This window comes from Dendropsophus ebraccatus, chromosome 15 (genome assembly GCF_027789765.1).
Source record: "Dendropsophus ebraccatus isolate aDenEbr1 chromosome 15, aDenEbr1.pat, whole genome shotgun sequence".
Taxonomy (NCBI): Eukaryota; Metazoa; Chordata; class Amphibia; order Anura; family Hylidae; genus Dendropsophus; species Dendropsophus ebraccatus.
This window is the reverse complement of record NC_091468.1, coordinates 19,817,830-19,841,518: the sequence shown is the minus strand read 5'-3', so window position 1 is coordinate 19,841,518 and position 23,689 is coordinate 19,817,830. Positions and strand designations below refer to the sequence as shown.

The window sequence follows — 23,689 nt, the reverse complement described above, 5'->3', positions numbered from 1 at the left end:
TGCAGATCCTCTGTCCTCCTCCTCCTCTCCGGCACCAGCTCTCCCGCCCCTCCCCCTCCTCATCTGCACGGGGCAGGAAGGTCTGTGAAAGCCAGGAGGGTGAGGGCCCCGGTAACATCTCCACAGAGCACAGGGGAGGGAGCAGGATCCCCAGACTGCAGTTTAGTGAAAAGAACAGGTCTGTAAAGGTCAGTTCTTCTCACTAAGCATTGCAGTGTCCTGTCAGCAGCACCGGGCCCCCCTCTGTGAGTCACCTGGCCCGGGCCCCTTACAGCACTACCGGCAATACTGCCCTGATGGCGGCCCTGAGTATGGGGAAGAAAGGTGATTTGAGGGCCTTTGAACGTGGCATGGTTGTTGGTGACAGAAGGGCTGGTCTGAGTATTTCATAAACTGCTGATCTACTGGGATTTTCACGCACAACCATCTCTAGGGTTTACAGAGAATGGTCCGAAAAAGAAAAAACATCCAGTGAGCGGCAGTTCTGTGGGCGGAAATGCCTTGTTGATGCCAGAGGTCAGAGGAGAATGGGCAGACTGGTTCGACCTGATAGAAAGGCAACAGTGACTCAAATAGCCAACTGTTACAACCAAGGTAGGCAGAAGAGCATCTCTGAACGCACAGTACCTCCAACTTTGAGGCAGATGGGCTACAGCGGCAGAAGACCACACCGGGTGCCACTCCTTTCAGCTAAGAACAGGAAACTGAGGCTACAATTTGCACAAGCTCATCGAAATTGGACAGTAGAAGATTGGAAAAACGTTGCATGGTCTGATGAGTCTCGATTTCTGCTGCGACATTCAGATGGTAGGGTCAGAATTTGGCGTCAACAACATGAAAGCATGGATCCATCCTGCCTTGTATCAACGGTCCAGGCTGGTGGTGGTGTCATGGTGTGGGGAATATTTTCTTGGCACTCTTTGGGCCCCTTGGTACCAATTGAGCATTGTTGCAACACCACAGCCTACCTGAGTATTGTTGCAGACCATGTCCATCCCTTTATGACCACAATGTACCCAACATCTGATGGCTACTTTCAGCAGGATAATGCGCCATGTCATAAAGCTAGAATCATCTCAGACTGGTTTCTTGAACATGACAATGAGTTCACTGTACTCCAATGGCCTCCACAGTCACCAGATCTCAATCCAATAGAGCATCTTTGGGATGTGGTGGAACGGGAGATTCGCATCATGGATGTGCAGCCGACAAATCTGCGGCAACTGTGTGATGCCATCATGTCAATATGGACCAAAATCTCTGAGGAAGCTTCCAGCACCTTGTTGTATCTATGCCACGAAGAATTGAGGCAGTTCTGAAGGCAAAAGGGGGTCCAACCCGTTACTAGCATGGTATACCTAATAAAGTGGCCGGTGAGTGTGTGTGTATATATATATATATATATATATATATATATATATATATATATTTTTTTTTTTATTTGTGAGGTAGACTTTAGGAGTAGAGTCCTTTCCTATGTTTTATGGTATTTTCATGCTGTGCTCTTGGATTATGATGTCAGAGACTAATTGCTTTCTCTGTTTCCAGCTGTTTTACGGTGGCTATTGGAAATGGAACAGCGTGCAGGGAAACTGAAAGATACTTTGCCGATCTCATTCAAAGAAAGTTTTTTGCCCCTCTTAATGTGGTCTATTGGTAAGTCCTGAGGTTTTTTGCTTTCTTTTTGTTCTGTTTAAAGTACATATTATTTTATAATCTAAATAGAAAAATGGAATATAAAAATTCTTGAATATGTTTTACATAAAAACCTAATTTAAACAATAGGTCTAATGACACTGTAACTATAATAATACTTGCATTAGTCTTAAAGGGGTTGTTCAGTGTACAGTATTAGTAAATTACTACACTGCACTTACTGACAGTAGCTCCCTGTGTATGCCATAGAGCTGAAATCAGACTCCCCTCCTCCAGGCTGGGCTGCCCTGCTTTGTGGTGATTCTGTCCATAAGATGGCCAATTATGGAGGAACTTGTGACCATGCCCCTCTCCAGTGTCCTCTATAGACATATACAGGCACAGTGGTGGACACTGTGGGCATGGTCACATTCTCCTCCTTGTCGGCCATCTTATGGACAGAATCCCCACAGAGCAGGACAGCACAGCCTGGAGGAGGGGAGTCTGAATTTATCTCTATGAGGAACACAGGGAGCTGCTGTCAGTAAATGCAGTGAGTACACTTACTAATACTGTACACTGAAGAATTTTACTATAAAGTGGCCAACCCCTTTAACAACTTGAAATGAATTTTCTCATTGGATTTTCTTATTCTCTAATAAAGAATTTTGATAAGAATCCCCTGATCGGGATCCTCATCTCTTGGCCAGTGTAGAGTGGAGTAGAGTGTCACTCTCCTGATTTTTGGCACATCAGCGTTTGATTTTGTGTCTGGTTGGTCTGCTACCACCTGGTTCTGAATTGTCTTTTTTGACATTCCGCACTTGACAGTATCGGACAATATCATACAAAACCTCTAATAATGGAAGGGTTATCAATAGCTGTTTTACAGGCTAACACTTATTCCTGACTTAATAATTAACCTTGTTTATCAGACGGTATCCACTACTAAACTTTCTGAGGTAGTCTTACTTGCATTTCCTCTCCGGGAACCTCTGCAAGTGCTTACTGCCATGGGGTTTCCCGGCAAGAAGCAGAATTTTTTCTGTGCACTGTGGCCCACGATTTGAGGCACTGTGCACCAAAACTGTCTGCTTTTGCCTAGGAAACCCAATGGCAGTTGGGAATTGCCAGCAAGGCAAAGGTGAATCGAACAACATTGGTTTGCTGTGTAATTTGGGGGAAACGTTTTTGGTGCACTGTCTTATTAAATAGAATATGAACAATTTTTTCCCCACAAACATTTCACCACATTTTATATGGAACTGCAGTAGTAAGTGAGGGCCTATGTAATGCTTCATTTCTCCTGTGGTGGCGCTGCAGAATAATTGAACACTTCAGGTTTCCTCTACGGCTCATCGCTGAAGATCACAGTAGGGGGACACTTTGTCGAACAAGCTCTTAAATGAACATTCTAGGTTCCATCTGATTGCTGTCCTCTTGGCGTTAGTGTGAAAATTGTGGATGGAGGTGAAGGCTGGGATTACATGCTATATAGCGGTATTTTCTTTCCTCTTCTTTAATGCAGTCTGATTTATTGTATTTAAGGCCAGAACAAACACCTGTAGATTTTCTCCAAGTCTTTTTTGTGTGTCCTTATTTATTATTTTAGTTTGCCTCTAAGTCCTTCCAGAAGATTGTTATGTGCTCCCGGAGTTGACGCTCATTGGTCGCTTCCTCTCTGATTATTTTTACACTAATCACAGCAAAGTCTCTCCATATGTCTGAGAGAATTGCATGGCATGTGTTCAGAATATCCCAGGAAGGAAAAAGAAAAACCCTTGAATTGTCAACTTCTGTGGTGTTTAAAAGTCTTTACCGTCAATTCATAGTGATGAAGCTGTATAACAACCAATATGGCTCCCAGTTTAGCTGCTATGGTGGTTTTACTCTGCCGGTACCTGGTCTGAGTGGGGACCTGGGTCATGATGTGTCAGGTCCCCTCAACCAGTCAGTGGCTGAGGCGGGACCTCTATGGCCTCTGACTGGCTAAGGGGACCTGACCCGTCAGACCCTGGGTCTCCCCTCAGACCAGGAAGTGGCAGGGGAACGTAGAACGGATCGTCAGTATGCGGTATGCAACAATGATTTTAATGCCTGTGTAACCGGTGGTTGCCACCTGTCGTTGTGTCCAGACACTCACCACCACAGGGTCAAGTTCTCTGGTCTACTTCCCCGCTGTCAGCCTCTGCTGGTGACACTTCTGCTGCATCCACCATGGCTGTAGTTCCTGGTCTTCCCTCTCCACAGCAACTACTGTCTGTTTCTGTCCTGTATTCTGAATGTGACCTGAGTCTGGTTCCTGACCTTGCATTTGCCTCACTTGGACTGTCAAATCTGCTTCATCAGCGACTGGCTATAGCCACTACTTGTACTTATCCTGCAACTGGCTAAAGCAGCTACCATAACTCATCCAGCTCTGCTAATCTAAACACAGTCAACTCTGCTACATCACCTGCTACTGACCGGCACCATCTGCAGGATCTTCTTCACACTGCTACTCTGGACAGTTTGGATTCTCCTGCAACTGACCCACCAATCCTGCCTGGCCAGCAGTGCTTGCTTGACTCTCCCCGGTGGCTCCATAGAAATGGATAGAGCCACAGGTCACATGCCATACCTACGGCTCTATTCATTACAAAGAAGCTGGGGCCTGATACGGAGATCGGTGGGGGGTATGGAGGTCGGACCCCCCTCGATCTCTTACTTGTTCCCTAACCTGTGGAAAGGGGACAAGTTACACCTTCTCAGTGTCCCGGCCCTATGGGAACATAACAGCAGGTTAGAGGCTTGTAACCAGTTGTTAGTTTTTTATGAAGTGATGAGAGCTCTGGACACTTATGAAGGGCCCGCCTCCTGGGCTCTTATGAAGGGCCCGCCTCCTGGGCTCTTATGAAGGGCCCGCCTCCTGGGCTCTTATGAAGGGCCCGCCTCCTGGGCTCTTATGAAGGGCCCGCCTCCTGGGCTCTTATGAAGGGCCCGCCTCCTGGGCTCTTATGAAGGCCCCCGTCTCCTGGGCTCTTATGAAGGGCCCGCCTCCTGGGCTCTTATGAAGGGCCCGCCTCCTGGGCTATTATGAAGGGCCCGCCTCCTGGGCTCTTATGAAGGCCCGCCTCCTGGGCTCTTATGAAGGGCCCGCCTCCTGGGCTCTTATGAAGGGCCCGCCTCCTGGGCTCGTATGAAGGGCCCCGCCTCCTGGGCTCGCATGAAGGGCCCGCCTCCTGGGCTTGTATGAAGGGCCCGCCTCCTGGGCTCGTATGAAGGGCCCGCCTCCTGGGCTCGTATGAAGGGCCCGCCTCCTGGGCTCGTATGAAGGGCCCGCCTCCTGGGCTCGTATGAAGGGCCCGCCTCCTGGGCTTGTATGAAGGGCCCGCCTCCTGGGCTCTTATGAAGGGCCCGCCTCCTGGGCTCTTATGAAGGGCCCGCCTCCTGGGCTCTTATGAAGGGCCCGCCTCCTGGGCTCGTATGAAGGGCCCGCCTCCTGGGCTCGTATGAAGGGCCCGCCTCCTGGGCTCGTATGAAGGGCCCACCTGCAAGGCACTTAAAGTGTCCAAGATGCAAAAAAATGTTTTGCAACCTGCATGACCAGAGCCCTAGGTACATTTGTCTTTTCTCCCTGACCTCTATGTAAGGCTGACAGATTTCTTTTTTTAATGATTTGTATATTTCTGTGGATTTATTTAGTATTATTTGAGGATGAGGCACTCTTGCTGTAGGATAACTGTATTCCCTTGCTGGTGACTCCACAGTGGCTGCTGGGTAGAGCCGGGTGCGTGCGCTCTCCTCCTCCGCTCTCCTCTTTGTATCTTTATATAAAGTGACTCGCTCCACGGCTGCTAAAAGTTTTATTAGACTTTCTTGCTTCCAAAGACGTCTTCTCACCTGAATCACCCTGACACAACCTGTTTCCACATCCTGTCAATACTCAGAGTGGAGGCAAGGGGAAGCACCCACAGGTAGCTGTCACCTTTAGGCCCGAGAGGTGTCAAACTGGCTTTTCTCTCCTCTCGTCGGTGTCTGAGGACGTTCATTTCTCCCCAGGACGAATGTGCAGGGAGCAGCTCGGCGCCGGTAACAGACTATGGCACGGGCTTGATGTAACAGGTTGTGAGGTTTGCTCTTTTCAGACGTGCAGTCTCAGCGCAGAGCTCTGCGTGGCTGTGACATGAGCGCACTTTGCCTGCCTCCTAGCATCACACGTGAAGCTAAGACTCTTTGACACCTGCCATTTGAACCTTTTTCCTACTGAAAAATGTCATGATTTTCCGACAAGCTAAAGACAGATATCTGATTGTTGTCTCTTGTATAAGGATGTTCTGGGGGCATGTGCTTTATAGATGAATAGACAGACTCGTCCGGCCGTGTGACTGGACATGGCCGACCCTATCTATATACCTGCCACACCAGCAGCTTCACTTCTAACCTCAGTGTCTCGTGATTTGGGCATCACCTGTCACACAACACGTAGCGTCAACCTTTATTAGGTCTGGCAGATATACACGGGGTGACAGGTGTTAGAGCTGGCAAGTGCAGTCAGGGCTTCTATATAGTTTTAACAGATTTTCATTCTTTTTTTTTTTTTAAACGAAAAATTAGAAACTTTTTTTTTTTTTACTCTAAAGAGCATTCCTCCTTATACAAAGCAAAAATCTCAGCTTTCTGTAGACCCTGAGTGGTTGTCGAGTAGTAGAGGTAAGTATCTAAATAACTATAAATATTTCTTTGCGGAAAACAGTGGAATTTTTGGGAAATTTAGGGGAGAATTTAATTTCAATTTTTTTTTTGACAATTCAAAACAAGTTCTTAAGAGATGTTACAGAAGTTCATATAAACTGATAACAGTTTTTACTGAAAGGGTTGTATTACACGGGCCGAAAAAGGCCCAATAATAACTGTAAACGAGCGCCGATCTGCTAGATTGGCGCTCGTTTACTGGGCCTATTACACAGCCGATTATCGTTTAACAAGGGCTGCAGGGAAATCGTTACCGATTGTCCTTGCAGCCCTTGCTTTTACTTTAAACATTACCTATCCAGGCTGCAGGGCTCCTCTTGTGGTCTTCTCCCCCGGTCCCGAGTGCTCCAGCTCCAGAGCGGCCTGTCTCAGCTGACAGGCCACTCAGCCAATCACTGGTCGCAGCGGTGCCGGCCAGTGATTGGCTGAGCGGCCTGTCAGCTGAGGCAGGCTGCTCTGAAGTTGGAGCGCACGGGACCCAGGAAGAAGACCACAAGAGGAGCCCTGCAGTCTGGATAGGCAATGTAAATCGTCAGTCGCCGGCCGCGCACTGCTATTAAACATAACGATGCGTGATCGGCGCTCGACAATTATAGGTTCAAACCTATATCAACAATCAGCTGATGATCGGCTGATCATTGTATTTATTACACGGAGCGATAATCGGCCGTATCAGGCCGATTCGGTCGATTATCGTTCCGTGTTATAGTACCCAAAGAGTAGTAGATGTGTGGGACAAACTTCCAGTGGATGTGGTAGGTAAATCTACAATGACTGAATGTAAACCTATCTATCCCTTTTTCTGAGGGCTGTAAGCCTTAGGGACTCTACTGATCTGTGAATAAAAGGGCCTGCACAGTCTGTAGCAGCAGTACCTGTACCAGTCCTTACAACTAATAGTTTTGTAGACATGCTCAGTAGCTCCACCCCCTGCCCTACACTGGCTACAGGATGGCCTCCTAGAGGCTCAGTGTTTGCACAGGTTTAGTAATTGCTATGTACCAAATTTACAGTTGCAGCAAAAAACGAGCCATTTTTGTTGTGGTTTCTCAAAAATTGGGGTAAAAGTGAATTTTTGAATAAGGAATGAATAATTTTTTATTTTTTTTATTTTTTTACAGAGGGTTTTTCTATAGCTTTGCGGAGATCTTATGCAAATTTTTCTCTTTTAAACATTTTGGTTATGTGTGAAAAATTTGCATTTTTTTCAATAAGTATAATGCTACTGAAGGTCTCTGCTCTCCTTGTTATTTGCATTGGCGTGACATATCTGGTTGCTGATATCTTTAATATGATGAAAGCTATATCTTTCACTACCAAACAGATTTTTGCCTGTCTGTCACTTCTCTGATTATGACATTTCCCTTCACATGCCTCTCATCTCTAATGTGATCAAATAGGTCACTGCTTCCTGCAAGATCAGTTCCCTCATCTCCTGCTAGAAACCTTCCAGTGATTTTACTGCTGCAGGTTGTATCAACTCCATGCACTGAGCAAAGCCAGTCATCAGGTTTATCCCAGTGGAACGCCCCTTTAAAGAGACACCGTTGTTTCTTTTTTGCATAAATCCTATTAATCTTATAAGCTTTATAATCTATCTTATCAGACAAAATTGCTACCTTCCCAAGCATCCTCGCCCCTCCCTCCTCCCTGCTAAACTGTCATAGACACTAGAAAATCAGTTTAGCAATGACTTTTGTTTGCTTGTTAACCGATTTAGGGATGAGATTAAAAGCAATACAAGTCTATGGAGAGGGGAGGCAGTGTCTGGAAACACACATGCTGCAGAAAGAGCAAGAGAGGCCGCACAAAAAATAATTGCAGAGCAGAAATCTGCTAAAAATACCATATACAAGATATACTAACCAGATATAGCACTGCTACACGCATAGGACAGCTTATCCTAGTAAGTGACTTTCGTCCCATCATGCCAAGGTGTCTGGTAGCCAGTAGTATCCATCTTGAAATATAACATGCAGCTACAGATTAGTAAAATTGTATGACTGTAGGTGCAGTAGAGCCTATGTCTAATTGATAATTTAGCTGACATCATCTAGTAGTCAATGACTAGCTCTAGTCTGAAGCTATAGAACAAGCATGATCAGATAGGGGATAAGTTTAAGTTTTGTGATAACCCTTAAAGGGAACCTGTTGGCATTTTTTTTTTTAAAGGAGAGACTCTACTGGCAGTGTAATGTATGGCATTTTATACTTGTTCTATACATGTGTGTTACATGTATGTCTGAGTAACATGATGTCAGCTGATAAACTTTGTCTGCTACCTGTTCTGTATGTAAAAGTGGTGTCTGGAGTCATTGGGGTGTTACAAAGCAGATCCGCAGTCAGGCTTTGTCTTTCGGCATTTATCTTTCCTCCTGTTGCAAGCACGCCTTCTGATTGATTGACAGTTGATGTCATTGCTAGAGAGGACTGCCAATCATCAGACAGGGGGCGTGCTTGCAGCAGAGGGTTAGAGGAATACAGAAATACAAGTCCCTGACTCAGCTGCTATGTAACACCCCGCTGACTCCAGACACCTCATTTTCATATAGCACAGACTGTACACATAGGGGGACATTTATGAAGTCCAGCTTTTTTTACGCCGGGCTTAAAAATGTCCCTGCAGCTCCGGAGCTCAGGGGATTTATGTAGAGGCGCATCACCTCTACATAAATGCCGAAATTTTTGAAACCTACGCCAACTCAGAGTTGGTTTCAGTGTCATTTTTCCATCGTAAAAATGATAAATGCGGCACACGCAGAGGCCACGCCTCCTCTGCGTGCTGCCGCACCCCTCTCCGCCCACTTCTCTCCCCAGTGGCGAAGGTGGCGCAGATGCGAACAAAATATTCACAAAAATACCCTTTGCAAATATTCGTATACAACTGGTAATAAATGACCTACATCACCCCGCCACTAGCTTCTCTTTGGAAAAAACTAATAGAATTCAGAACATATATTTATTATTTGTATCAGTTTATTAAAAAAAAAAAAAAAAGTGCATTTATTCGAGCCTTAAATTGCATCAAAAAGGTGAGGCCTAGGTGTCCCAGGGTCCTAGCACCGCTATGCCCACAGTGTTCAATGCCTACCTCTAAACATAATCAGCAAGTTGCAAGGCTTAAATTGCATTTTGCATTGAACATTGCATTTTAATAAGGCTCTATTCACTTATTCATCTTGTTTTCCATTGAAAATGTAAATTATTACCCAGTGCCAGATGCTGTGCACAACAGGACAGACACCAGTGTCATTAGAGGACTCCACTATAATGGTTTCTGTCGAGTTCTGCTGAGGTGTTTGTCATTTTGCATTGTTCACATGCAGGATGACAAAATGTGCAGTGGAGGCCCCAAATGTGTTGAGAGTCCTATAAATGTGCCCCAGAGTCCTCTTGCTTGTCATAGTCGAACAGATATTCAAATCTGTTTTATGGTCACAACCTGCGTTTTGCATTTCTGATGATGTTCAGCTTCATGGCCACTAGATGGCGCTGGCATTACACTTGAAGTCGTTTCTCTCCCTGTTTTCACGTATGGAGTCTTTAAAAAAAAAAAAAAAAGTAGTTGCAATCTCTGGATTGTTTAGGAGAGACGTGATAAATGATAGAGAGTCGTTTAGAGGGTGCATTTAGCAAGGAATTCACTACGGTTCCTTAAAGGAAAGTTGATGCACTTAGACTTTTTGCGTTCTTTTCTTCCGGATGGAATTCATCACTTCATAAGCTGAAAAGAGAAGGGAGCATATTCTTCATTCCTGAGTTTCCTATTAATCACATTGTCAAAACATTTTTACAGCTCGGTTCTGAATTTTACAAATAGGATTTGGTGTAATATAGAAATGACAATGTCCGTGGTATAGGAAATCTTCACGCCGTTCGCCTTGTAGTAAAAGTGACATGTTAATCTATGTTCCCCAAGTCAGTACCAATACATTGATTGGCAATTTATATAACTTTTATTTAATTTTACTACTTTTATTGGTATCTTACTTGTGTTTATGCCACTGTTTGATTACTTTTTATAATTTTTTTTTCTGAGTGTGATGGGACTAAAAATCAGCAGTTTAACACTTTTTTTTTTTTTTTTTTTTGTGATTGCTCCGATTACCTCAGAGGAACAGGAATGAGATAATTTAAAACTTTGGCCGATTCTGCTCGCAGCGATAGCAAACATTTTTATTTGTTTTATATTTTTCATTTAAAAAATTGGAAAAGGGGGTTGAATTAAACTTTTATTATGGGGTGGGATTATTGATATTTTATAATCCTTTTTGTAGTCCCCCCCCCCCAGTGGATTTCTATGAGTAATACCATGATTTCTTTTATAGATCAGTACATCACCTATGTATTGCATCGATCACTGTTATTAAAACTTAATTTCTACAGGTTTCTGAAGGCAGCCTTTAGCAATTGCCAAGCCAAAACAGCACTGGGGTGTAGAAGAGGTCTCAGACTGATCACATTTCAGGGAGCTGATCCCCACCACACCACCAATAAAAGCTTTTTAATACCATTTAAATGCTGCTGTCAGTTTTTAGCCCACCCTATACCGCCTTAAGAACACATCGCCATACAGGTAGGTCATGTGTCCTTAAGAGGTTAAAGAGAAACTATTGCTTTTATACTGTCGGACCCTTCTTCCCGCCACACCAGCCTTGATTGAGAGATCTCTCCCTGCATTACTTTATGGGAAGATCTATCAGTTAAGGCTGGTGAGGTGGGCAAAATCTATAGAGGACCACCCTGATGACTCGATTTTTGTAGGAATATACTACTGTACTGTATATGCACTTCAGCAGTCTTATATAGTACTGTACTGTATGTGAAGCCTCACCAGTGCTAACCTCACCACGTACAACCCATGCCTCAAAAAGCGTTTGAGTATCGAGTAAAGTTCGACTTCTGAATGTTACTTCCAGATAACATTTTGTTCCAATATCAAAAAGTTCAGACTTGAAAGCGTTCGAACGCCAAGGTACCGCTTGTATTTTAAAACATTTTTTGTAGATATTTTGTAATAGTTTTTTTTTTTTTTTTTTTATTCTGTTTATTTGGTGTGTACTCTCCAGAACGACTGACATGTCAGCTTTATTCTGGAAGTCAGAACATTTATTGCAATATCACATTTATAGAACTTTTATATCATTTTAGAGTTGTTAAGTTTTTATTTTTTTCAGATTTTTTTTTTTTTTTACACTAAATAAAACAAATACATTTTTGTGTGACCATAGTTTTTGTTTTTTTTTTGCAAAAAGGGCTCTAGTTTTCGTTAGTACTATTTTGGGTTACAAACAACTCTGTTTAATTTTTAATCACTTTTTATTTTTTTATTTTTGAACAAGAAATGAACATTAAATGAAGATTAAATGTGACAGCTTCTCCCCCTGCAGGCCGTAAGTGGTGTTGCAGGTCCAGAACTAGAAGACTATAAGTGAAGCAGTCTGGAAATTACAGCAGTACAGCATTCATTCATATCTTCAATAGAAGCCACAGTGACTAATGCAGCATTGTCCTTAATCTTACAGCATTACTAATGAAGCCGGAGCATCCATCTACAGTGTAAGCCCAGAAGCTGCCAAGGAGATGCCAGATCTAGACCCAAATCTAAGAAGTGCAGGTAAGATTACTTCCAGCAGCAGCATATATGTATGAGATAGCTATCACTAGAGCCCCATTCATTGCAAGACCTGACACAGCGCTGTATGTAGTACCCATCTATAGTCATGAAAGTTGAGCAAGCTTCGAGCATGCTCGAGTTTGTCTGAAACAGAGTGTGCAACATTTTATTAGCGGTGGCTGCTTAAGTTGGATGCAGGCCTAAGGCTGTCTGGAAAGCATGGATATAATCTATGGACTATGGCTGTATCCAGGTTTTCTAAGACTCCCCAGGGCTGCATGCAACTTCACCAGCCACCGCTAATTTAATCTTGCACTCTCGTGTTAAAGGGTTGTCCAGCGAAAATCTTTTTAGTTCAAATCAACTGGTGTCAGAAAGTTATATAGATTTGTAATTTACTTCTATTAAAAAATCTCAAGTTTTCCCTTACTTATCAGCTGCTGTATGCCCTACAGGAAATGTTGTTTTATTTTCAGTCTGACACAGTGCTCTCTGCTGACATCTTTGGCCGAGACAGGAACTCTGTGAATCCCCATAGAAAAACCCTCCTGCTCTGGACAGTACCTGTCTCGGCCAGAGATGTCAGCAGAGAGCACTGTGTCAGACTGGAAATAAAACAATATTTCCTGTAGGACACACAGCAGCTGATAAGTATGGGAAGACTTGAGATTTTTTAATCGAAGTAAATTACAAATCTATATAACTTTCTGACACCATTTGATTTGATAGAAAAAGATTTTCACCGGACAACCCCTTTAAGATGAACCTGAGCATGCTCAAAGTTTGCTCAACTCTAATAGTTACTGATTCTATTAACATTACAATCAGTAACATTGTTGTGACAGATAAAGAGATAATGTTGTAATTTAGCGTCTGTCAGGGGTGAAATATATAAAATAGGAAAATGTAAGGATCTGAGCGACTGTGGAAAGGGCTGAATCATGATGTTTAGATGACTGGGTGAGAGAATCTCAGCCTCCCTGTGTGATGAGGCCATAGAGCGTGCCTACAAATGTGTCCCATACAAAGAATAGGGTCTGGAGATGTTCATTGTTTCGATGTCCATGAGGCTTGTTGTAAAGCGTGTCACTAAGTGCTGTTAAAATAGTTAAATAAATCCAAAGAATCATGTAAGCAAAACAACCACAACAAAAAGCCTAAGGGGCAATAAAATCAGAAAGTGTATATAGGTAGAACACCAGGTTATCTCACAGAATCACAGTATATTTTATGGACATACATGAAAGCCAGGTATTTGTTCTGTAAGAGTATGTATACCCAGATATCTAGAAAGTGAAGGCTACATGCACTTACCTGATACCTGAATGGCAGTATATGAACTCAAGTAAAGAATCACCCCAGGATAGCAATACTATCTAAGTATTGCTATCCTGGGTATCTATCTAAGTACTATCTAAGGAGTATCTATCTAAGTACTATCTAAGGAGCTAAATACTGAAGTGTCAGCACATAAAGAGTAACACAGACGAGAGGGAAACCCCAGCCAACCCACCGCACGGTTTGCCCTTCCCCTAAGGACTTGAGGTATTTTGGGCAATTATTCCTTCAACTATAAAAATGTTCTAGATAATTTAAAGTGCAAATATACAATTTTCTTACCTTAACCCTCAGCAAAGTTTTTTGACTGTCATTTTATTTTATTTTTTTAGAAATCAATAGTCCATTTTAAGAACCTTTTGTAATTGGGTTTATTAGGCAAATATGCCATTATCTGCACTCAAAAAGACTTTCCCCAGGTCCCCCCTCCCTCCTCTCTCTCATCCACTGCTCATTATCAGGAAATCTCAACTCTTTTACATCAGATGTGCCCTCTGTAACCAATGGGGAGGAGGGAAAAGGGAGATTAGTCGCCAGCAGAGAGCAGAGAACAAAGGATTACACAGGAGGACCTGTGTGAAAGCCGCTATTCAGAGGTCAGAGAGGTCAGTGCTGACTTCAGAGGAGTTAGCCTGGTGATGTAGTTGTTGTCCTGTTTTGGTGCCTCATGTCCCTCCACCCCTCTCCTCTACATAGAAAACAATGAAGACAGGGGGGCGGGGGGAGAGCTTCCAACTGCTTTTTCATGATAAAAATGCATTTTTTTGGCTAATAAACCCAATTACAAAGTTTCCTAAAATCGCCTGTACTATTGATTTCTGCAAAAAATTTTAACAATAGTGACACTTTAGTCAAGATGTAAATGAGGCGGTTCAGGGCTGTAGGGGGCAGTAGTGCTTCCCTCAGTGCACTGATCCGGCTCTTCATTACGGAGCACCAGCTAAATATTCATGAGGAGGGGCGGGTCGGGCTGCACTACTGCCCCCTACAGCACAAAGCCACCTTATTTACATCTAATTATAATAGAAGATTTAACAGAAACAGCGCTGAGGGTAAAAGTAAGTAAATGACCTTTATTCACAGCGTCCCTAGCTCTAAGGGAACGTTCTTTTATTTCTAGCTGAAAACCTGCATGTCCCTTCCCCTGATGTGATGTAGCAGATATATAGTGTTTATCTCTATGTGATCACCCCTTTTTATACTAGAGCTGCCCCCACCTGATCTCAACTTGGATAGGGTCAATTTTTGTATGGTCTGAATATGCCGTTATGGAGAGATGGTCAGGAGTGGATCACGCTGCTGTCACACAGAATAATTTGACCCAAAGCCCTGCAGGAAGTGGTGTATTCTTTCCATTCTGACACAGTGCTCTCTGCTGCCACCTCTGTCCATGTCTGGAAGTGTCCAGAGCAGTAGCAAATCCCCATAGAAAACCTCTCCTGCTCTGGACAGTTCCTGAAATGAACAGAGGTAGCAGCAGAGAGCACTGTGTCAGAATACACCACTTCCTGTAGGACATACAGCAGCTATAAGTACTGGAAGACGTGAGTTTTTTTTTTTTTAGTACATATAGTACTATTTCTTACAATTTAGTAGTTCACTTCAGGCAGACTTTAATTCCTGAAAAAAAAAAAAAAAGTCTTGACCTGGTCTATACATGGGACACTGCACAGGACGGGGCTGGTACTTTCTGGTACAAATGGGGGGGGGGGGGGGGGGGGGGGGCTGCTGGGGGCGCTTTGGGGAATGGTTGTACTGGTGGAGGGGTAGCAGAATTTAGTCCCGAAAGCACAGGAAGGGCCCCGTTATTTTATCATGTAGTGTCTATATATACTGCTCCCCCTGCTGGACACTTTAGACCGGGTCGTGACATCATGGTTTTTTTTTTTGTTTTTTTTTAGAGAAATGCCTGAACTACTAAATGGAGGAAAATAGCACTATATGTACATTTCCCATAATTAGTGTATGTTAGGAATTTGTCTAACTTTGCTTATTAAATAACATCTAAAAATATACATTTGGGCTGTAGTTGTCCTTTAAATAGCAGTAATTTACAAATCTGTATAACTTTCTCACACCGGCTGATTTGAAAACCTTTTTTTTTTTCTGCGTCGTTCACATTTACTAGATAGGAGTTAATTCTTCTTGGACAGCCCAGATCTGAGTAACACTTTTCAATTAAACGTACTCCAGGAGTGTATTTTTGCATCAGGTTTGCATGCTGAAAATAGAAAACAGCCCTTTGTAAGTCACTTAACCACTGACAGGCCAGGTTTGGTGTTTTCTTTCAGAGTCATTTTGGAAGTGGAATCAATTTTTCCAGTAATTACATACATGAAGCAAATAAACGTTGTGCTCTTTATTTAGTAAGATTTCCTTCACGCTCTCATACAATACACCAGTTATACCGGCCAGCGCTGCACAAGGCTGCCAAACCTGTTAAATGTTTGCCCTGGCGAGCTATCAGAGGGAGAAAACAAGTCATCTCAATGCTGCCTCGTTGTGTTTCTGTCCTTACGTCGGGAATGTATTTTATCCTGGCAGCTGAACGCGCTGATGGTACTAAACCATTCAAACACGCCATATTCTGGGACCTGGCAGGCCGGGGTGATGAAACATAGGAGGCGACTTACAGACGGCTATCATCTTTTTTTTTTTTTTTTTCTTATTGTGGTATTTTTTTTTTTTTTTCCTATTTTTGTAAAAACCAACCTTATTTATGAGCTTTATTATAGCAGTATAGAGCTTCAGGAAACTGACTCGTACTTGCGTCTGCTTTTATGGGAAGGAGTAAAGATGAAGTTCTCAGGAAAGATGCATCCTATAGAGTCAGATACACAGAAAATGGAGAAGCTGTAAAAATTGTGACTACTTCCTAGGATAGAGTGCAGGGGTAGGGAACCTTGGCTCGCCAGCTGTTGTAAAATTGCAACTCCCATCATGCCTGGACAGCCAAAACTAAAGCTCCAGGCATGATGGGAGTTGTAGTTTTTTAACAGCTGGAGAGCCAAGGTTCCACATCCCTAATATAGTGGAAGCAGTTGACGTTTCAACAAACTTTATATACGTGGAGAATGCTTAATGTTTATTTATGCCCCCCCCCCCTCCTTTTGTGGCGGAAATGGTATTTATTCTGAAAAAGCAGCTCAATTCTATCCTGTGCTGAGCTGCAGCTTAAAGCGAGTCTGTACCCACAATCTGACCCCACAAACCACTTGTACCTTCGGATAGCTGCTTTTATTCCAAGATCTGTCCTGGGGTCCATTCGGCAGGTGATGCAGTTATTGTCCTAAAAAACAACTTTTAAACTTGCAGCCCTGTGCCCAACGGCCGAGGCTTAGAGTATCTGTGCCCTAACTTTGCACCACTCCTCCGTCCCTCCTCCCCACCCTCTTCATCATTTTTCCTATTCTTCTGCAGTGAAAGCGACACAGGTGCCTTAATGATCCAGCCCATGTGCCGTGCTGACACAGGTGATGAATAGTAGAAAATCTGCTTGGAGCATTCCTAATGATGAGGAAGGTGAGGAGGAGGGATAGAGAGGTTGTGCCAGCCTAATGCATACACAATCTAGGCCACGCCAGTTTGGCTCAGGGCTGTAAGTTTAAAAGTTGTTTTTTAGGACAATAACTGCATCACCTGCCAAACAGACCCCATGACAGATCCTGGATTAAAAGCAGCTATCCAAAGGTACAAGTGGTTTTGGGGGGGGGGGGGGGGGGGTCAGATTGTGGGTACAGAGTCGCTTTAATGAGAGATCAAATACAAGCTGCCAATGCAAGTCTATGGAGAGAATAGGGGAGGGGTGAGGAAGGAGGAGAGACATAGAGACAGCAGAGAGACTGCACTGGAGCTTCGGTCAGTATCAGTACTCACTCCATGGTTTCGGTTGCAGCTAAGATTGTTTACGTCTCTACAGTGCATGCCATAGACCAGGCTCTGCTCACCAGCATAGGGACAACTGAAAATTATAGTTGAAACCTATCTATTAAAAAATGTCATATACAATTGATACAATGGATATAAATAGTGCAAACCTCCGTAAATTTACAGAGCTTATTATAAAAGTCCCATGAAGTCACAGATATGCTTTAATAAATGTGCCTGGGCCCAGGTCTCTATGCTTCCTTGGGTATTTAGGGGGGGGGGGATTAAAGGAGAAGTCCAGCTAAAATTTTTATTAAAGTATTGTATTGCCCCCAAAAAGTTATACAAATCACCAATATATGCTTATTACAGGAAATGCTTATAAAGTGCAGGACACTTCTGCCTGCTGATTGGCTAAAGAAGCCAGGAGATGCACCAACTAGAGATGAGCAAAGTTTTTAAAAGTTTGGTAGGACAGATTCTCCGAACTTTGAAGCAAAGTTTTTGTTTGTCTAAACTGAATCTTAAAGGAATGGCACTAAACCAGCCAAACAGTTGCACATGTTTAGCTGTTTTAAGTTCAAAGATCAATACCTACCTGTCCGCGCTCCCCCGGGGTCCCCTGATGATTGCAGCCGCTTCCACTTCCTGACTGAGGTGAGAGTGACAGCCCGCTCGGCCAGTCACTAGTTACGGCACTGTCTGTCTTAGTCAGCCAGTCAGTTATGGCTGAGCGGGCTGCCACTCCCAAGACGAGTTTTGTTTTTTTGGGACAGCAGAGACCAGTAAAAAGACACTGGGGGAGCATGGAGAGGTAAGCATTAGGCTCTTTATAGTTTTCTATGTGTATTTAATTGTGCGGCCACCATCTTGTACAGAGTTTGTTACAAATACACAGGAAAGGTATGGCCCTGTTTCTGTTTTTCTGATCCTTGATAACCCCTTTAATGTTGGAGTGAACAATAATTCCTGAACCTTTCCATATCAGGAACTGTAAGGAACTGGTTGTCTGGGGTCAGTGGTAACAAATATCTTATACTTATATCCCATTACTTGCTATGGGCAGCGTCTTCATTCTCTCAGGTTATATAAGATGTTGGTATGCTTTTGAAGGGATTGTGTGTCCTGTAGCCACTGGGTAGGTAATAAATGTACAATCAGTGGAGGGGCCTATCAGTCACTGAACCGGGGTCCTATAACACAAAGCGATTTTTAACGATTAATGACTAACAATAAACGATCGCAAACGAGATTGTTTATCGTTAACCTGAAATCGTTCACCATATTACACAGAACAATGGCCGTTAGTTACAATCGTTACTACGGTCGTTATTGCGGTCGTTACTATGATCGTTTACTCCATCTGATCCCAGCAAAACAATGGACAATGTGCAATTACACTGAAGGATTAGTGATCAAATGCGGAACTTGAGCGAACGATTGTGGAATTACGGGGAACAATTAACGATAATTTCAGGTTCAGATTTGAATCAACAATCAACAACATACAAAGATGTTTCGATCGTTGCCTACACTTACACAGATCAATTATCGTTTAAAATCCAACGATATAATGATTTTTCTCACGATAATCGTCCCGTGTAATAGGGCCCTTAGTCCCTGGTTGTTGAGTTGCACTGGGGCCATGGCGCTCCATGCCATGTCTATAGAACTGAAAACAGCCAAGTACAGTGCCTGGTGGTTTCCAGCACCCCTTTATAGGATTAAATGGAGCACCTGACATACATGAACTCCCATCCATCTAAACTATTTACTGTGGTCACGTGGCGAGGAGGAATAGAGGACCCAGGGAATCCGTAGTGATTATCAAGGACCCCAGTGATAAAACATATCTGATGTTTCTCTGTAGAATACCACTTTTTAACTGTGTTCAGTGCATACATAGAGAATGCATATATTCTGCAGTCAATGTGTTGGTGTGCCGGACAGAATAAACATCCATTAAGTCCTGTGGTTGTGGAGCGCTCGGGGTCTTGTGGCCTTAGGTGCACTTCACAAAGTGATTGAACAGCAGCCCCCTCCCTCCAAGCTTCAATGCATATCACCAGCACCAAGACTCTCATCCCGTCAATGGCTTCAGGGGTTAATGCGGAGGCTACGTTAGTAGAGTTCACTTTCACCTGGAGTTTGAGTCCAGCTAAGATTTCCTTCACTTTCTCCACAGGTCAATATCAGTTTCTCTAATTTCAGTGTATTTTACATGTAACTGCTTGTGACTTCCAGGACTGTAATGTATATGAACACTGGGGGAAGATATTACACATATAAGCATATGCGGGATTTAATGTGTCAGAAAGGCTGGGGGTGTGAGTTATGCATCTCGGGTCATAGACTCGTTCTATCCCATAGATTTTCTTTTCAATGCATTGTGTATACAGCGTATCTCTCTCTTAGGCCCCATTCACATCTCATATCACAGGATATTCCCGCATACCCAACACAGTCCTATTCACTTTAACAGAGACTACTAGTGACTACGTTGATCCGTTTTGCAAACATATATATATATATATATATATATATATATATATGCAATATTATTTTTTTATGTAATTTTTTTCCCACTTCTTGTGGGGCTAAAAAGCACAGTAGGCCACATACGTGAATCTCATTAAAAAAAAAGGAAAATAATTATAATTCCTTCAAATCGTGTGCCAGAATTGCAGTAACCTTTGTTTTTTCTTGCCCGTTCATAAGTTGTTAAAATGATGTCCGTCATTTTGAGTCCAAATGGCATCCGTTATTTTGAGGATTGCCCCCCGTCGGCACAGATAACGTCCGCCATTTTATACATTGTGTGCATTGGACGTCTGTCATTCCATTGAATTCAATGCATTGCAGTCTTTTAAATTGCGGCAATAATGGACGTCTTTTTAAGTAGAAAAAGCGGACGCCTTTTCTCTTTTTTTGATGTTGTGTAAACATAGCCTATAAGGTGGTATTCTAAGGTTTTACCTTGATCTCCACCTTTGTGAATACTAGTTTTTTGTTGCTCTTTCAGCATACTATTATTATTATGATCTCAAATCACCTATAGCAATTAGCTTTTTATTCTCTTTCTTGTAAATAAAAGGATAAGAAATTATAAAAATAAAACCAATATAAAATAAAATCAATTTGCGAATATTACCTGGAGCCACCATTGTCAACATACCGAAGAAAACACTCCTTAATCTTTGCCCCTTACTTGACCTTAAAGGGGAACTCCGGATAAGAAAAACTTGTTTACTGGGCCTATTACACTGCCCGATAATCATTTAACAAGGGCTACAAGGACATCGTTAACTATGTCCTTGCAGCCCTTGCTTAAACTATATACTTAACCTATCCATACTCCAGGGCTGCTCCTGCGGTCCGCTTCTCCCCGGGTCCTGCGCGCTCTAGCTTCTGAGCAGCCTGTCAGCTGACAGGCCGCTCAGCCAATCACAGGCCGGGACCGCCGCAGGCTGTGATTGGCTTAGCGGCCTGTCAGCTGACAGGCCGCTCTGAGGCTAGAGCGCGCGGTACCCGGGGAGAAACGGACCGCAGCAGCAGCCCTGGAGCGTGGATAGCTAATGTACACTACCGTTCAAAAGTTTGGGGTCACTCAAACAATTTTGTGTTTTCCATGAAAAGTCACACTTCACCACCATACGTTGTAAAATGAATAGAAAATAGAGTCAAGACATTGACAAGGTTAGAAATAATGATTTGTATTTGAAATAACATTGTTTTTACATCACAATTTGCTTTCGTCAAAGAATCCATCTTTTGCAGCAATTCCAGCATTGCACACCTTTGGCATTTTAGCTATTAATCTGTTGGGGTAAGCTGGAGAAATTGCACCCCACGCTTCTAGAAGCAGCTCCCACAAGTTGGATTGGTTGGATGGGCACTTCTGGCGTACCATACGGTCAAGCTGCTCCCACAACAGCTCAATGGGGTTCAGATCTGGTGACTGCGCTGGCCACTCCATTACCTATAGAATACCAGCTGCTGCTTCTGCTGTAAATAGTTCTTGCACAATTTGGAGGTGTGTTTAGGGTCATTGTCCTGTTGTAGGATGAAATTGGCTCCAATCAAGCGCGTTGCAAAATTGAGTGATAGCCTTCTTTATTCAGAATCCCTTTTACCCTGTACAAATATCCCACCTTACCAGCACCAAAGCAACCCCAGACCATCACATTACCTCCACCATGCTTATTAGATGGCATCAGGCATTCTTCCAGCATCTTTTCATTTGCTCTGCGTCTCACAAACGTTCTTCTTTGTGATCCAAACACCTCAAACTTGGATTCATCCAACCACAACACTTTTTCCAGTCTTCCTCTGTCCAATGTCTGTGTTCTTTTGCCCATCTTAATCGTTTTCTTTTATTGGCCAGTCTCAGATATGGCTTTTTCTTTGCCACTCTGCCCTGAAGGCCAAAATCCCGCAGCCGCCTCTTCACTGCAGATGTTGACACTGGTGTTTTGCGGGTACTATTTAATGAAGATGCCAGTTGGGGACCTGTGAGGCGTCTGTTCCTCAAACTAGAGACTCTAATGTGCTTATCTTCTTGCTTAGTTGTGCAATGCGGCCTCCCACTTCTTTTTCTACTCTGGTTAGAGCCTGTTTGTGCTGTCTTCTGAAGGGAGTAGTACACACCGTTGGAGGAAATCTTCAATTTCTTAGCAATTTCTCGCATGGAATAGCCTTCATTTCTAAGAACAAGAATAGACTGTTCTCTTTTTCTGGCGATTTTGAGCGTTTAATTGACCCCACAAATGTGATGCTCCAGAAACAGTCTGCTCAAAGGAAGGTCAGTTTTGTAGCTTCTGTAACGAGCTAGACTGTTTTCAGATGTGTGAACATGATTGCACAAGGGTTTTCTAATCATCAATTAGCCTTCTGAGCCGATGAGCAAATGCATTGTACCATAAGAACACTGGAGTGATAGTTGCTGGAAATGGGCCTCTATACACCTATGTAGCTATTGCACCAAAAACCAGACATTTGCAGCTACAATAGTCATTTACCACATTAGCAATGTATAGAGTGTATTTGTTTAAAGTTAGGACTAGTTTAAAGTTATCTTCATTGAAAAGTACAGTGCTTTTACTTCAAAAATAAGGACATTTCAATGTGACCCCAAACTTTTGAACGGTAGTGTATATCGTCAGTTGCCGGCCGCGCACCGCTATTACACGTAGTAGTTTCAAAACTCAGATAGACAGGTAAGTAATGCTTCTGCAGAAGTTTCATTTTTTTTAACCTCTACCTGGAGTTCTAACTCTCAGCAGGTTAGACAAATCTAGGCTGTGGATATGTCCTTATTGTGCAGGAGACACTGAGTAACAAGGTATGCCTCCTACCTTTCTCCTCTGTGCCGTTAAGGTGCAGTTAGTAGTTTGCTTCATGGTCCGGTGAGACCAACACTCTTACTGGAACATGGAACAAATGACTAACTGCATGGAAACAGCACAGAGGATAAAGTTACGAGACATACCTTCATCCTCAGCGCCCCTGTGCACAATAGGGAGATATCAGCAGGTTAGATTTGTTTAACCTGCTGATAAATCCACTTTAAAGGGAATCTTTGCCAGGTTTAACCTTATTAGCCTTTTGTTACATGGGCTAGCCCTGGTGACACTAATCACTATGTCACATTTATTAGTATTTGTTTCTTTATTATTATTATTATTATTATTATTATTATTATTATTATTATTATTATTTTGTTGTTGTAGAGATATAACCGACCTCAGGGACCCCAGCAATCTCCATTCATTGTCTATGGAGCTGCCCAAGATTACTGTGTGTTCCATTCATACTAATAAGTTGGGGCCCCATTATAGAGATCGCTGGGGTCTCAGAGGTCCATCTCCCCACCAACTTTTTCCTTATCTTATATAAAGTTATTTTAAAGTATCACTGTCGTTATAACTTTCAAAATCTAAATCAACAGTAGATGTGATATAAAGCAAGTTTGTTGTTTTTATCCTGCTGTAAACAAAGCAACAAAGCTGTACTTACCAGAAATGCAGGTCCAGTCTCCTGAAGGCAGATTTTCTGACTTGGGCTGGTTGGAAAAAAAAAAACCAGACTGAACACAGGAATTCCGTCCAGTACAGAGAGTCACGGCTCAATGTGTCCATCAATCACATGACTGCCTTCTCTCTGTGAGTGCTCAGATGGCCTGGGATACACAGGACTTCCTGTTTTCTGACTGTTTCCTGTTTTTTTTTTTTGGGGGGGGGGGGGGAAGAGTCAAACAGGAAGTGCCGTGTTTTCCATGATAAAAAAAAAATGTAAATTGCAAACTTGCTTCACATCACATATACTGTTGATTTAGGTTTTTAAAGTTATAACCACAGTGACACTTTAATTTTTTGTAGCTTGAAATACCCCTTTAGGGTATAAACCCACACACCATATATGCAGCGTATTTACTGCTGCGATACGCAGCAAACTCGCAGAAAACTCGCAGCAGATTAGATCTAAATAACTGAACACAGC

General features: G+C 43.0%; 1 protein-coding gene across 3 annotated transcripts in view; it reads left to right on the top strand.

Moving 5' to 3' along the window:
* Nucleotides 1–23,689, top strand: part of SRBD1 (S1 RNA binding domain 1) — a 138,521-nt gene that overhangs the window by 43,597 nt on the left and 71,235 nt on the right. For all 3 annotated transcript variants that reach the window (XM_069954974.1, XM_069954975.1, XM_069954976.1), the window contains exons 16-17: nucleotides 1,549–1,656; nucleotides 11,895–11,986. In XM_069954974.1, the coding sequence (XP_069811075.1) occupies nucleotides 1,549–1,656; nucleotides 11,895–11,986 (200 nt within the window). The remainder of the gene's footprint in view (nucleotides 1–1,548; nucleotides 1,657–11,894; nucleotides 11,987–23,689) is intronic.